General features: G+C 40.6%; 1 protein-coding gene across 4 annotated transcripts in view; it reads right to left on the reverse strand.

The window, feature by feature from the left end:
• LOC144960250 (uncharacterized) overlaps positions 1 to 15000 on the reverse strand; it is a 43440-nt gene that overhangs the window by 6185 nt on the left and 22255 nt on the right. For 2 of the 4 annotated variants that reach the window (XM_078893275.1, XM_078893277.1), the window contains exons 10-12: positions 13445 to 13485; positions 9222 to 9249; positions 5493 to 8506 (exon numbers count right to left, since the gene is read on the reverse strand). In XM_078893275.1, coding sequence (XP_078749401.1) covers positions 5493 to 8506; positions 9222 to 9249; positions 13445 to 13485 — 3083 coding nt within the window. Of the gene's footprint in view, positions 1 to 5492; positions 8513 to 9221; positions 9250 to 13444; positions 13486 to 15000 lie in introns of all 4 variants that reach the window. The other 2 variants (XM_078893274.1, XM_078893276.1) reach the window with 1 other exon arrangement.

The raw sequence follows: 15000 nt of genomic DNA on the forward strand, positions 1-15000 counted from the left end.
AACAGGTACTAGTGAAACAGATTAAATACAGATATCAGGGAGTGTCTATGAAAGAGTACCAGGTGCGGCTATGTGGTATGACACCCGCTTTCGGATCGGAAGGTCCTGTGTTCGAGCCTTGTTCGGCGCAGAGTTGAGTCCTTAGAAAAGGTTCTTTACTCACATTCTCTCACCGTATTCAGGTGTAAAATGAGTACCTGGCCGTTAACAGTGTTGCCTCTGTCCGAAAAATGGTAATATCGCCTACCAGGCATCATGTCTCGTTCTACTTGTTACGCATACGTGTTGCTGTCTGCTTTGAGCACGTTTAAAGGATATTGCGCTATATAAAAGCTCAAGTTATTTTGTTTTTGTTTTTTGTTGGTTTTTTTTAACTAGACGAGAAGAAAAATCCCAAAAGATCAGTCTACTTCGCCTGGGGGTTGAACCCCAGACCTTCTGATTACAAAGCCCTAGACATCCCGATTACCTGTGATCAGAATCAGGAGCTCTCCGGATCGATCCTCAATCGAGAAAGACTGAACTTGGCTAATAAACTCACAACATTGCCATCCGGAAATATAACGGACCAACATACAATACTGCGTGTTACCGTGAACAATTTTATATATAGTATACGCTTGGCTAGGAAGTTCAGAACATTGACACCCGGAAGTAAAACGGACCAACACACAAAACTATGTGTAACCTTGAACGTTTATAGTCTGTTTAATACAGGTTAATGAGAATTACTCATAAAACATGGATGGCAAAATAAACAATAACAAAGACCTGAGTGACGTCAACTTCGTTCTATCTATATCCTGACACGAGGACCGTTGTGATCGTGAATTCAAAGACTGACACTGAAATCCACTTTGACTTTCAGTTTGACGCTAATATTACACAAGGACCGTTGCCATCGTGAATTCAAAGACTGACACTGAAATCCACTTTGACTTTCAGTTTGACGCCAATATTACACAAGGACCGTTGCCATCGTGAATTCAAAGACTGACACTGAAATCCACTTTGACTTTCAGTTTGACGCAATATTACACAAGGACCGTTGCCATCGTGAATTCAAAGACTGACACTGAAATCCACTTTGACTTTCAGTTTGACGCAATATTACACAAGGACCGTTGTGATCGTGAATCCAAAGACTGACACTGAAATCCACTTTGACTTTCAGTTTGACGCCAATATTACACAAGGACCGTTGCCATCGTGAATTCAAAGACTGACACTGAAATCCACTTTGACTTTCAGTTTGACGCCAATATTACACAAGGACCGTTGCCATCGTGAATTCAAAGACTGACACTGAAATCCACTTTGACTTTCAGTTTGACGCCAATATTACACAAGGACCGTTGCCATCGTGAATTCAAAGACTGACACTGAAATCCACTTTGACTTTCAGTTTGACGCAATATTACACAAGGACCGTTGTGATCGTGAATCCAAAGACTGACACTGAAATCCACTTTGACTTTCAGTTTGACGCCAATATTACACAAGGACCGTTGCCATCGTGAATTCAAAGATTGACACTGAAATCCACTTTGACTTTCAGTTTGACGCCAATATTACACAAGGACCGTTGCCATCGTGAATTCAAAGACTGACACTGAAATCCACTTTGACTTTCAGTTTGACGCCAATATTACACAAGGACCGTTGTGATCGTGAATTCAAAGACTGACACTGAAATCCACTTTGACTTTCAGTTTGACGCTAATATTACACAAGGACCGTTGTGATCGTGAATTCAAAGACTGACACTGAAATCCACTTTGACTTTTAGTTTGACGCCAATATTACACAAGGACCGTTGTGATCGTGAATTCAAAGACTGATACTGAAATCCACTTTGACTTTCAGTTTGACGCCAATATTACACAAGGACCGTTGCCATCGTGAATTCAAAGACTGACACTGAAATCCACTTTGACTTTCAGTTTGACGCCAATATTACACAAGGACCGTTGTGATCGTGAATTCAAAGACTGACACTGAAATCCACTTTGACTTTCAGTTTGACGCTAATATTACACGAGGACCGTTGTGATCGTGAATTCAAAGACTGACACTGAAATCCACTTTGACTTTCAGTTTGACGCTAATATTACACAAGGACCGTTGCCATCGTGAATTCAAAGACTGACACTGAAATCCACTTTGTCTTTCAGTTTGACGCTAATATTACACAAGGACCGTTGTGATCGTGAATTCAAAGACTGATACTGAAATCCACATTGACTATCAGTTTGACGCCAATATTAAACAAGGACCGTTGTGATCGTGAAGTCAAAGACTGACACTGAAATCCACTTTGACTTTCAGTTTGACGCCAATATTACACGTAGTCTTGTAGGCTGTCCGTTATATTTCCGGATGGCAATGTTGTGAGCTTCTTAGCCAAGTGCATACTATCTATACAAAGTACTGGTTGTGGGGGCGTGGGGGGAGGGGGGGGGAAGGAGGGGGCGTTCCCAAACGTTGGTTCTCCTGTACAGGTTGCTGTAATAAATAAAAAATGTCGTCTTTCTCTTTTTTTTTCTTGTTCGTTGTGGGTCTTTTTTTCTTTTGAAGGGGGGGGGGGGGTAGTTTTGTTTTGTGTGTGTCTGTTTGTTTGGTGTAGTTTTTGTTTGTTTGTTTGTTTCATTTTGTTTTGGGGTTTGTTTGTTGGGTTATTTTTGTTTCGTTTGTTTGTTCTGTTTTTATTTGTTTTTTGTTTTTTTTATATTTGCTTTTGTTTTGAGTTGTTTTTGTTTTTTGGAAGGTATATTATAATCCGGGTCTGAATTTGGTACTTTCGACAGAAACAAATTTGTACCCGCCATGTGTTCTATTTGCATTTGGTTACTATGAGAGACCATGAGCCAACGACTTGGGTTGTGCCACCAAAAACGGAATCAAACCCACGGCCTGCATGTCAAAAGGCGAGTTTTATTCTATAAGGCCATACAATCGCACGATAAATTAAACACGGTTAGAAGAAAATCGGGGTTTTCGATATGCCTTCAACAATCGTGACGTCACTTCCCTCGTAATGACGCATGGTAACTTAGTAACTGGCTCTAAACTATCGGAACAATAGCCTTATCAAAGACTGACACTGAAATCCACTTTGACTTTCAGTTTGACGCCAATATTACACAAGGACCGTTGCCATCGTGAATTCAAAGACTGACACTGAAATCCACTTTGACTTTCAGTTTGACGCTAATATTACACAAGGACCGTTGTGATCGTGAATTCAAAGACTGACACTGAAATCCACTTTGACTTTCAGTTTGACGCCAATATTACACAAGGACCGTTGCCATCGTGAATTCAAAGACTGACACTGAAATCCACTTTGACTTTCAGTTTGACGCTAATATTACACAAGGACCGTTGTGATCGTGAATTCAAAGACTGACACTGAAATCCACTTTGACTTTCAGTTTGACGCCAATATTACACAAGGACCGTTGCCATCGTGAATTCAAAGACTGACACTGAAATCCACTTTGACTTTCAGTTTGACGCCAATATTACACAAGGACCGTTGTGATCGTGAATTCAAAGACTGACACTGAAATCCACTTTGACTTTCAGTTTGACGCCAATATTACACAAGGACCGTTGCCATCGTGAATTCAAAGACTGACACTGAAATCCACTTTGACTTTCAGTTTGACGCTAATATTACACAAGGACCGTTGTGATCGTGAATTCAAAGACTGACACTGAAATCCACTTTGACTTTCAGTTTGACGCCAATATTACACAAGGACCGTTGTGATCGTGAATTCAAAGACTGACACTGAAATCCACTTTGACTTTCAGTTTGACGCTAATATTACACAAGGACCGTTGCCATCGTGAATTCAAAGACTGATACTGAAATCCACTTTGACTTTCAGTTTGACGCCAATATTACACATAGTCTTGTAGGCTGTCCGTTATATTTCCGGATGGCAATGTTGTGAGCTTCTTAGCCAAGTGCATACTATCTATACAAAGTACTGGTTGTGGGGGCGTGGGGGGAGGGGGAGGGGAAGGAGGGGGCGTTCCCAAACGTTGGTTCTCCTGTACAGGTTGCTGTAATAAATAAAAAATGTAGTCTGTCTCTTTTTTTTCTTGTTCGTTGTGGGTCTTTTTTTCTTTTGAAAGGGGGGGGGGGTAGTTTTGTTTTGTGTGTGTCTGTTTGTTTGGTGTATTTTTTGTTTGTTTGTTTCGTTTTGTTTTGTTTTGGGGTTTGTTTGTTTCGTTTTTTTGGGGGGGTTTGTTTGTTGGGTTATCTTTGTTTCGTTTGTTTGTTTTGTTTTTATTTGTTTTTTGTTTTTTTTATATTTGCTTTTGTTTTGAGTTGTTTTTGTTTTTTGGAAGGTAGATTATAATCCGGGTCTGAATTTGGTACTTTCGACAGAAACAAATTTGTACCCGCCATGTGTTCTATTTGCATTTGGTTACGGTGAGAGACCATGAGCCAAGGACTTGGGTTGTGCCACCAAAAACGGAATCAAACCCACGGCCTGCATGTCAAAAGGCGAGTGTTATTCTATAAAGCCATACAATCGCACGATAAATTAAACACGGTTAGAAGAAAATCGGGGTTTTCGATATCCCTTCAACAGTCGTGACGTCACTTCCCTCGTAATGACGCATGGCAACTTAGTAACTGGCTCTAAACTATCGGAACAATAGCCTTATGAAATATTTCTATGACGAGCATAAAAGTGTATCCAGATGGCAAAAAAAAAAACATTATAAACCTGATCATGTTTTGACTTTTACACATTCTGATCACATGACACATGTAAAGTTCTAGCCAGCATGAAGAATAAAAAGCACCGATTTTCTTCGTTTAGAACCACGATGGTCGCCGTTGCTGGGCGACGTGACATCAGATTATTGAATCCAATTGGTAGAGCGTTCGCCTCACAAGTCAATGACAGAGGTCAATCCCATTGTACAGTCAAGAGCAGTGGACATCTGTACTTATTAGATCCGGCGGAAAGTACTTTGTAATAGATTAGCGTTCTATCCAAGGGATAGCACGTAATCGCTATAGTCCGTCCCCGCTATAATATAAAAACATTGATAGACTCTTGCTCCATGAGCCAAATGGCTTTAAAAGGATTTTTAAGAAAAGAACAAAAATCTGTAAGATAAATGTAGAAATAAATAGATAAATGTGTGCTATGTGGTCTAGTGGTATGACACTTGCTTTCGGAGCGGAAGGTCCTGGGTTCGAGTCTCTCTTCTCTGCGCATAGTTGAGTCATTGGAAAAGGCTCTTTACTCACATTCTCTCACCGTACTCGGGCATAAAACGAGTACCTGCCGTTAACAGCGTTGTCTCTGTCCGAAAATAAATTGTAATTTCGTCAGTCCCTTCCTAAATGCTAAGTATTGCTATTGAACCTGGACCCCTTGTAAAGCGCTTTGAGCACGTTCAGTGGATATTGCGCTATATAAATGCTCTAAAAAATTAATGAATGCAAAAAAAAAACGTACCTTGCGAAATCCGACAAATTTCTTTACACTTGTCTCTTCGTTGTTTGAACTGGCAGGTGATCCTCTATTGGAAGTGACAGGAGGGGGTGTGTTTATTTTGTCATAAATGTGCTCTGTATTTGAGGTTCCATTTGCCATCGGACTAGGAGCTGACCCTGACCTTGGCTTCGTTTTAGGTCTGGCCCCATTTGACTGATGTCCTGGTTTTGGTTCTATGTCCTTTCTGGCCCCATTTGACTGTTGTCCTGGTTTTGGTTCTATGTCCTTTCTGGCCCCATTTGACTGTTGTCCTGGTTTTGGTTCTATGTCCTTTCTGGCCCCATTTGACTGTTGTCCTGGTTTTGGTTCTATGGCCTTTCTGGCCCCATTTGACTGATGTCCTGGTTTTGGTTCTATGTCCTTTCTGGCCCCATTTGACTGATGTCCTGGTTTTGGTTCTATGTCCTTTCTGGATCGGGGGACTGACTCGTCTTGTGAAGGAAAACGCCCAGCTTTGCCATCGCCAGGACCCGACCCGTGACCTCCATTAGATGTGTCGTCCGTCGCCTTGCTACCCGAATCCCGTTTGTCTGATTGGTCGGGGTATTCCTCGTCTTTGTTAGGATTTACTTTTGGTGGTGGGATTGGAGAGGTGCGTTTGTCATTTTCTTTGCTAGGACCTTGAACTGGGTCTGAATTTGGAGTTTGTTTTCCTTCATTATCTTTGTTGGTATTTTCTTTATTGTCTTCTTTTGGAGATTGGGGCTGTTGATTATTTCTGTTGGGCCTGCGTAATGGCTGTTTATTTGGGGGTTGGTTTTGCTCATTTTCTTTATTGGGACTTCGTTTTTGATCTGGTTTTGGAATGTTGTCTGTGTTGGGAGTTTGTATTGGGCCTTGAATAGGATCCTGATTTTGTTCGTTTTCTTTGTAGCGGCTTGGGACTTTGTCTGGATTTGGTGTTTGACCTCCTTCATCGACATTGTCTGAACTGGTACTAGGGTAATAATTTGTAGGATCACGGTCGTTAACACTGGTGTTATGACTATTCTTTGGTTCATGTTTTGGTGGTTGGGAATTCTCATTTTCCTCGTCATGACTGGGTTTAGAGTCGTGTTTAGGGAGAATAGTGTCATCTTTGTTAGCTCTTGATTCAGGATCACCTATGACGGGACGTTGTCCTATGTTATCTGCACTAGTGCTTGGTCTTTTTCCATGCTCAGAGGGGTGTTGCCCATCACTATATTGGTTAGGATATTTTCCTGAATTGCGTTTTGGAGGTTGTAGATTTTCAGTTTCCGTTTTAGGACTTTGCGTTGGACCTTGGTTTTGTGAAATATGGATTTCATTATCATTAAAACTCTGATCTTGTTTTGGAGTTTGACGATCGCCATTTTGGGTATTAAGATTTGTTGGCTTTTTACCTTGCGTTGGAGGAAGTTGTGCCTCATTATAATTGTCTGTGCTTGGACTTTGTACCGGGTCGCGATTTTGATTCTCACTATCCTGGCTTTCAATGACACTAGGATTGAAAATGGAATATATGCCCCCTGTGTTTTCTGTGCTCGAACCTGCCCCCGAATCGCCATTGTAAAATGCACGCCCCTCATTATCCGGGACAAGAATTTGGGTTATATCGTTATGACTTCCTATGTTATCTGCTTGAGTACTTTGGTGTGAATTACTCGGTTTTTGATCTTGTTTTGAAGGGAGCTTGCCCTTGTCTGATTTTAGATTTGTCTTTACACCACGATCTGAACTGGGTCTTTCTCCTTCATTATAATCAGGGTATATTCTAGGATCATTATTTGAAGGAATGTGGCTTCTTTTTCCTGTGTTAGGGCTTTCTCCTGCTTGTTGATTTGGTCGGATTTTACCCCCATCGTCTGTGTTAGGATCCGATCTTGAGTTATATTTTGCATTGATACCGTCCTCGTAATTTGTGGTAGGACTCAATTTTGGATCATTTGGTATCGCGTCGTGATCTGAAGAGATACCTTCTTCATGACCAGGAGTTGGTCTGACGTTGTTTATTGGAGGTACATGACCACCTTCATCAGTACTTATGGCAGGATTTGGATTAGAGTTTGGCTGGAAATGATTTTTATCGTCAAAGTTTGGCATTGGTTGATTCCTGACGTCGGCTGTAGCCTGCGTTGCCATGTGAGACATGTCAGGACTTTCGTCTGCAGCATCCTGACCCCTTGAATGGGATTCTGGATCACCCACTGTTTTGGATTCTGGTCCTTCATCATATAATACTATATCAGACGGAACATGACCGATCTTCTTTGCACCTTTGGATAAATGCTTGTCTTCATCGTCCTCTTCAGCGACTTTCCCGCCTACTGCATGTTTTGCAATTGTTACAAGATTTTGTCCGCTTACAGAAGAATTCATTTCCTTTGATGGGCCATACTGTATCGGTAACTCGTTTCCTACCTCTTCAAGGATGTTGTATCGAGCTTCAAAATTATCTTCACCCATTTCAGAGAAATGGGTTGGAGGAGTTCCAAAATCGGTGTCCGAAATATTGTCTTGCTCTGCCAAACCAGTTCTTTCATTAACGCTTGAAGGTGTTAGCCGCTCTGATGCGTCTATAAAGGTATCCTGTACTTCACTGAAACCCGATTCCACTTCTGGTTTTGAATGAAAGTCTTTTTCTGGCATCGCTTGATAAAACCTCTCAGGTACAGTTTCATCAATTACCTTTGGAATTACTTGGCTGGACGTATCTTCTTCATCAACATTCAAAATAGCGTCAATAAATCTTTTAGGAATGGTTTGATGGAAGTAAGTCTGATAAATTTCATCCTCCTCACTTGAAGAGCTCTCATGTCTTGCCTCGGGAACTGTTTCAAGGAAATATTTCGGAGTTGTGTTTTGATTTTCTCTCGAAATGTGTATTTCGGATTTTTTCAGGGAAGTTTCATGGGAATCCAAGGGAAAAGGTTCGACAGATAGTCTTTGTCGATTGTCTAGTTCATTGTTGTGTTGCGTGGGAAGTCTCGGGTTTACTGGAGGTCGACGATCGTCTGGGTTTGGACAAAAGAATTGCAAATGTTAGAAATAATAACAAGAAATGAAGTGCGTAGGAAAGTGACAGACAACAACAGAGAATAAAAACTTCGCGACCTTACTGGAACGACAACTCCTCCTGGCCGGGGAGACTGTGACTCTACCGTGTGAGCTATCCACGACCCCATAAAAAGTCGCTTCAAACCTTAGTCTTATTAGAGCCTTCTGTACCAGTCTTCTTGAGGTCACAAGTTCAATACACACAAACGCCAGCATTTATTCTCTGCTGTCTTCTGGCATTTTCCTACTCACTTCATTTTCTTGTTACCATCAACATAAATGGAAGCTCCACTCACTTTTCTGAATTACAAATGATAGAACAAAGTAGTAGTAGTAGTAGTAGTAGTAGTAGTAGTAGTAGTAGTAGTAGTAGTAGTAGTAGTAGTAGTAGTAGTAGTAGTAGTAGTAGTAGTAGTAGTAGTAGTAGTAGTAGTAATAGTAGTAGTAGTAGTAGTAGTAGTAGTAGTAGTAATAGTAGTAGTAGTAGTAGTAGTAGTAGTAGTAGTAGTAGTAGTAGTAGTAGTAGTAGTAGTAGTATCATTATTATTATTATTATTATTATTATTATTATTATTATTATTATTATTATTATTATTATTATTATTATTATTATTATTATTAAATAAGAGAGAAAAAGCCGAAAGAATTAATAGAGCAGGGATTCTTTCTTACCTCTCTGACAATCAGGGTCATATTCCGACTGCAATCAGAGGAAAAGAAGAAAAGGAATTAAATTCACATCAACTTTTATCATAACCCATCACTTACTTGGTCACTTACTCAATCTCAATTACAGACATGGGGTGTCTGAATGAATAGAATACAATATAGTAAATAATACATAAAATTATCTATATAAAATTAAATTAAATTGAGCTTTTATATAGCGCAATATCCACTAAAATGTGCTCAAAGCGCTTTATAAGGGGTCCCTGGTCAACAGCAACATTTAACATGTAGGACGGGACATGACGCCTGTCAGGCGATATTACAATTTTTCGGACAAAGACAACGCTGTTAACGGCCAAGTACTCATTTTACACCTGAGTACGGTGAGAGAATGTGAGTAAAGAGCCGTTTCCAAGGACTCAACTATGCGCCGAGCGAGGCTCGAACCCAGGACCTTCCGATCCGAAAGCGAGTGTCATACCACTAGACCACATAGCCGCACGTATCCATCCCATAGGGGAAATGTGTGTCTATAGTCTATTCTAAGGGAAAACTGGATTTATTCAGGCGTTAGCCGCAATGCTACGCTACGAATTGAGCTAGGGTGGAATGACTTGCTCAAGGCCACACAGCGCAGAGGCATGTGATTGAACTGTGTACCTTTCAGGTCATATTTAAAGGGGGGGGGGGGGGAGCGACACTAAAGGGTCATTTTTTTTTATTTGATAAAATATCCTAAACATCTATGCACAGTCATAAGGTATATCATTATGTTGGGGAAGGATGATTGCATATAATATTTTTCGAAAAAAGATATCCGCTGCTATGGAAACGACGCCATATTGGAAAATAAACAACAAATCTTAAAAAGTCAAAGGTTTTTTTGTTAATCAACCCATTGCCATAATATTTTGGCCAGAGGTAGAAAAAAGGAAAATAAAGAGGCTCTAGTAGCCCGATTTGTAATTTTTTTAATTAGAAACTTTAAATTAAGTTCAAAGTTATTACTCGATTATTCCCCTTGAAAAAAGTTACATAATTTCAAATCACTCATAAATTAATTTTCTTTTTCAAAAATCTGGCTCCTAGAGGACCTGCGTATTTGTATGACACTCTTTTGTAGAAAGTTTGAAGAAGATTGGTTTAAAACAGGGAGGAGATTTTTAGTGACGAAAATTGCCGTTTTGAGAAAAACGCATTTAAAAGTCAAAGTAAACAAGTTTAGGGAAAAACTCTCCTCTCGCTCTCTGACTGGATTGTGACCACATGACATAATTAAGAACAAAGTGATTGTTTGTTGAAGATAGAGGTTTGTTTTTACTTTTCATTGATATGTTTTTGCCTTTACTTAGTTATGAAGACTATTTAATATTCTGTCATGAAATCAGTCCACTGAAACTAAAAATGGGCAGGATTTAACCATACTATGGGTCACAAAATACTTTCTTTTGAGTCGAAAAAAAACGGAAGATGAAGTTCTCATGCAATTTTTTATGCAGACAAATGGTCACATGACAACATCCCACCAAAATCTAATTTTAGCAAACTGGGTCAAATTTCATCATTTTTAGTGTCGCCCCCCCCCCCCTTTAAGGCATCGATTTAAGACTCCAGTGTACGTCACCAGCCTGGACACCGATGATTATATTATTAAATGTGGCCTTGTGTTATGACACTCCCTTTCGGATCGGAAGGCTCTGGGTTCGAGCCTCGCTCTGCACATTGTTTAGTTCATCCTTGAAAAAGGCCCTTTATTCACATTCTTTCATCGTACTCGGGTATAAAATGACGCAAAATATTGTCCATTACAACAATGGTAATCTAGGCCCATAAGTGGGTTCGGATGTCAGACCTGCGTATATGTGACCCGTCGTCTCAAAACGGTGTTAGGTTGGAACGAACCAGATGTTTAAAATCTGAATTAAATGTTAAACTGGTGAAAAATATAAATCGTTTGCATTAGCACCCTAAAATATGGTATCCATTCTCCTCAATAAAACATACTCAACACAAGTCTGATATTTCTGGCTATAAATTCAATTTTCAACATCTTAACCATCCCAACTTAATACCGTTTTGAGGCGAAGGGTCACATATGAACACGTCGATTTTATTCGAACGATCATAGAAGGACACCCTTCTGGCCAATTATCAAATTCAGAAAATAAGGGGCGGGCACCGGTGTAAGATAATTATCGGAACAAGTGTGTGTATGAAAGGTGCCAGGCAAAGCAAGAAAGAAAAAATACAAGGAAAATAATCCCCCAAAATATCAATCTAATGTTAGCACGTCTGACCTGTAATCAGAAGGTCTGAGGTTCGATCCCATCTAATGGTAGCACGTCTGACCTGTAATCAGAAAGTCTGAGGTTCGATCCCATGTAATGGTAGCACGTCTGACGGGTAATCAGAAGGTCTGAGGTTCGATCCCATCTAATGGTAGCACGTCTGACCTGTAATCAGAAAGTCTGAGGTTCGATCCCATCTAATGGTAGCACGTCTGACCGGTAATCAGAAGGTCTGAGGTTCGATCCCATGTAATGGTAGCACGTCTGACCGGTAATCAGAAGGTCTGAGGTTCGATCCCATGTAATGGTAGCACGTCTGACCTGTCATCAGAAAGTCTGAGGTTCGATCCCATCTAATGGTAGCACGTCTGACCTGTAATCAGTAAGTCTGAGGTTCGATCCCATCTAATGGTAGCACGTCTGACGGGGAATCAGAAAGTCTGAGGTTCGATCCCATGTAATGGTAGCACGTATGACCGGTAATCAGAAGGTCTGAGGTTCGATCCCATCTAATGGTAGCACGTCTGACCTGTAATCAGAAGGTCTGAGGTTCGATCCCATCTAATGGTAGCACGTCTGACCGGTAATCAGAAGGTCTGAGGTTCGATCCCATCTAATGGTAGCACGTCTGACCTGTAATCAGAAGGTCTGAGGATCGATCCCATCTAATGGTAGCACGTCTGACCTGTAATCAGAAGGTCTGAGGCTCGATCCCATCTAATGGTAGCACGTCTGACCTGTAATCAGAAGGTATGAGGTTCGATTCCATCTAATGGTAGCACGTCTGACCTGTAATCAGAAGGTCTGAGGTTCGAACCCATCTAATGGTAGCACGTCTGACCGGGAATCATAAAGTCTGAGGTTCGATCCCCAGTCAAGGTCGACTGACTTTTTGGGATGGGTTTTTTTTCTTGTAATTTTCTTTCTTGCTTTGTCTGCCACCTTTCATACACACTTGTTCAGTTCTTTATCTTACACATGTGCTTCACAATAGGCTTCAACAGTCATATCGTCACTTCCCTCGTAATGACGCATGATAACTTAGCAACTGGCTCTAAACTATAGGAACAATGACGTACGCCATAATGAAAGATTGCACCGACGAGCATAAAATTGTATCAAGAGGAGAAAACCCATATAAATATGATCATGTTTTGACTTTTATACATTCTGATCACATGACACATGAATAGTTCTAGCCAGCATGAAGAATAAACAAGAACCCATTTTCTTTGTTAAGAACCAGGCTGTTCGCTGTTGCTGGACGACGTGACACCAGACTATTGAATCCTATTAAGTTTTCCCAGTGATCTTCGTCTTCAATTTCGGCGACTCTTTTTGGTTTGTATCGGGACGTCGCCGTCGTTAACTTATAGCCTGAAACTAAAACCCACCAAGACCTATATTTTGATGTCATTTTTAGGTTTGTGGACCGTCGCCGTCGTTAACTTATAGCCTGAAACTAAAACCCACTAAGACCCATATTTTGATGTCATTTTTAGGTTTGTAGACCGTCGCCGTCGTTAACTTATAGCCTGAAACTAAAACCCACTAAGACCCATATTTTGATGTCATTTTTAGGTTTGTAGACCGTCGCCGTCGTTAACTTATAGCCTGACACTAAAACCCACCAAGACCCATATTTTGATGTCATTTTTAGGTTTGTAGACCGTCGCCGTCGTTAACTTATAGCCTGAAACTAAAACCCACCAAGACCCATATTTTGATGTCATTTTCAGATTTGTGGACCGCCCAGTGAGTTGTCTTTAGTAGTGGTCAAGGAAACAAGTGATCCCATTGGTTGCACCGTTGAATACAACTCATGAATAGACTTGTCTTTTGACGTCATTTGAGTGGTGGGGGTAGTATCAGGCCATAAGTTTACGGAGGTCACAATCAGGTCATGAGTTAACGATGGCACCTGAAGTAAATACTTACATAATCTGGTCGGGCTCGTAAAAGTCTTTCATGTGTTATTCCTGTTGAGGAAAAAAAAATATCATCACTATTGGACATTTGATTCAACTTGACACACGGGTATGTTTATAACATTTGTACACAAAGCAGCGAGTTATCATTATTAAAGAAATGTCCAATCATTGGACAGCAGCATATCATGTGATTGATGAACTGGTTGGACGAAAACATGCGGCTATGTGGTCTAGTGGTATGACACTCGCTTTCGGATCGGAAGGTCCTGGGTTCGAGCAATCATTGATCATTGTCAGTAATAGACGCCAAGATAGCCACGCCTCTCGGACAGTTGCCATAATGTAAACAATGGCAATGATTGGTAAACATAGCGAAAAATAAAGATCTGAACAAGTGTATATGAAAGGTGCCAGACGCACCCTTGTGGGTAAAATAGGAATTAATATTGTTCCAACTACCGGGAGGCTCTGTGGTGTAATGGTAGCAAGTCCGACCGATCATCAGAAGGTCTGACGTTCGATCCCGAGTCGAAATAGACTGATGTTTGAGAAGGTTTTTTTTCGTGTATGTTTCTGTCTTGTTTTGTCAGGCACCTTTCATACACAATCTTTAGATCTTTATCTTACACCGGTGCCTGCTCCCCCGTTTCTCAATAGGGAATGAGATTAGCTGAAGAATAGCGTCCCTTGATTGGAGGTCACCCATAGTCTGTGACGTCACCGGCGGAAAAGTTATTAGAGAGAGAACGTCATGTTGGTTGTGCAACATTTAACATGTAGGACGGTACATAATGCCTGTTAGGCGATATTACAATTTTTCGGACAATGACAACGCTGTTATCGGCCAGGTACTCGTTTTACACCTGAGTACGGTGAGAGAATGTGAGTAGAGAGTCTTTTCCATGGACTCAACTATGCGACGGGCACGAGGCTCGAACCCTGGACCTTCCGATCCGAAAGCGAGTGTCATACCACTAGACCACATATCCGCATGTTTTCGTCCAACCAATTCATCAATCACATGATATGTTGCTGTCCAATGATTGGACATTTCTTTTAAAATGATAACTCGCTGCTTTGTGTACAAATGTTATAAACATACCCGTGTGTCAAGTTGAATCAAATGTCCAATCGTGATGTTAGATATTTCAAAAGCTGTGAATAAATTTTTTGCGAAATGGGTCATTTTGAGCACATTTTGCAATGTGGCCAATGACCTCGAGCACATGGAAAGTTAATATAGATCATGCCCATTTGATATTTTCACAAAACATATCGAACTACACAGGTGTTACAATCAATGGTATGTGTCTGAGTAAAATACCGACTGTTCTACTGCTTGATCAATAGAACCACCACAGAAATCTATGTGTAAACTTAAACGTTTATCATATGATCGAGAAAATCGTGTGACAACTAGTCATCCATTTTGCGGTATAAAAACAATAACAATGATCAGAGAAATGGAAATTTCCCCGTAGCCATCGTTAACTTATAGATAGTATGCGCTTGGCTAAGAAGCTCATAACATTGCCATCCGGAAGTATAACGGACCAACACACA

Source organism: Berghia stephanieae, chromosome 15 (assembly GCF_034508935.2).
Source record: "Berghia stephanieae isolate SIO BIC M18660-M18661 chromosome 15, UCSD_Bste_1.3, whole genome shotgun sequence".
NCBI classification, from domain to species: domain Eukaryota; kingdom Metazoa; phylum Mollusca; class Gastropoda; order Nudibranchia; family Aeolidiidae; genus Berghia; species Berghia stephanieae.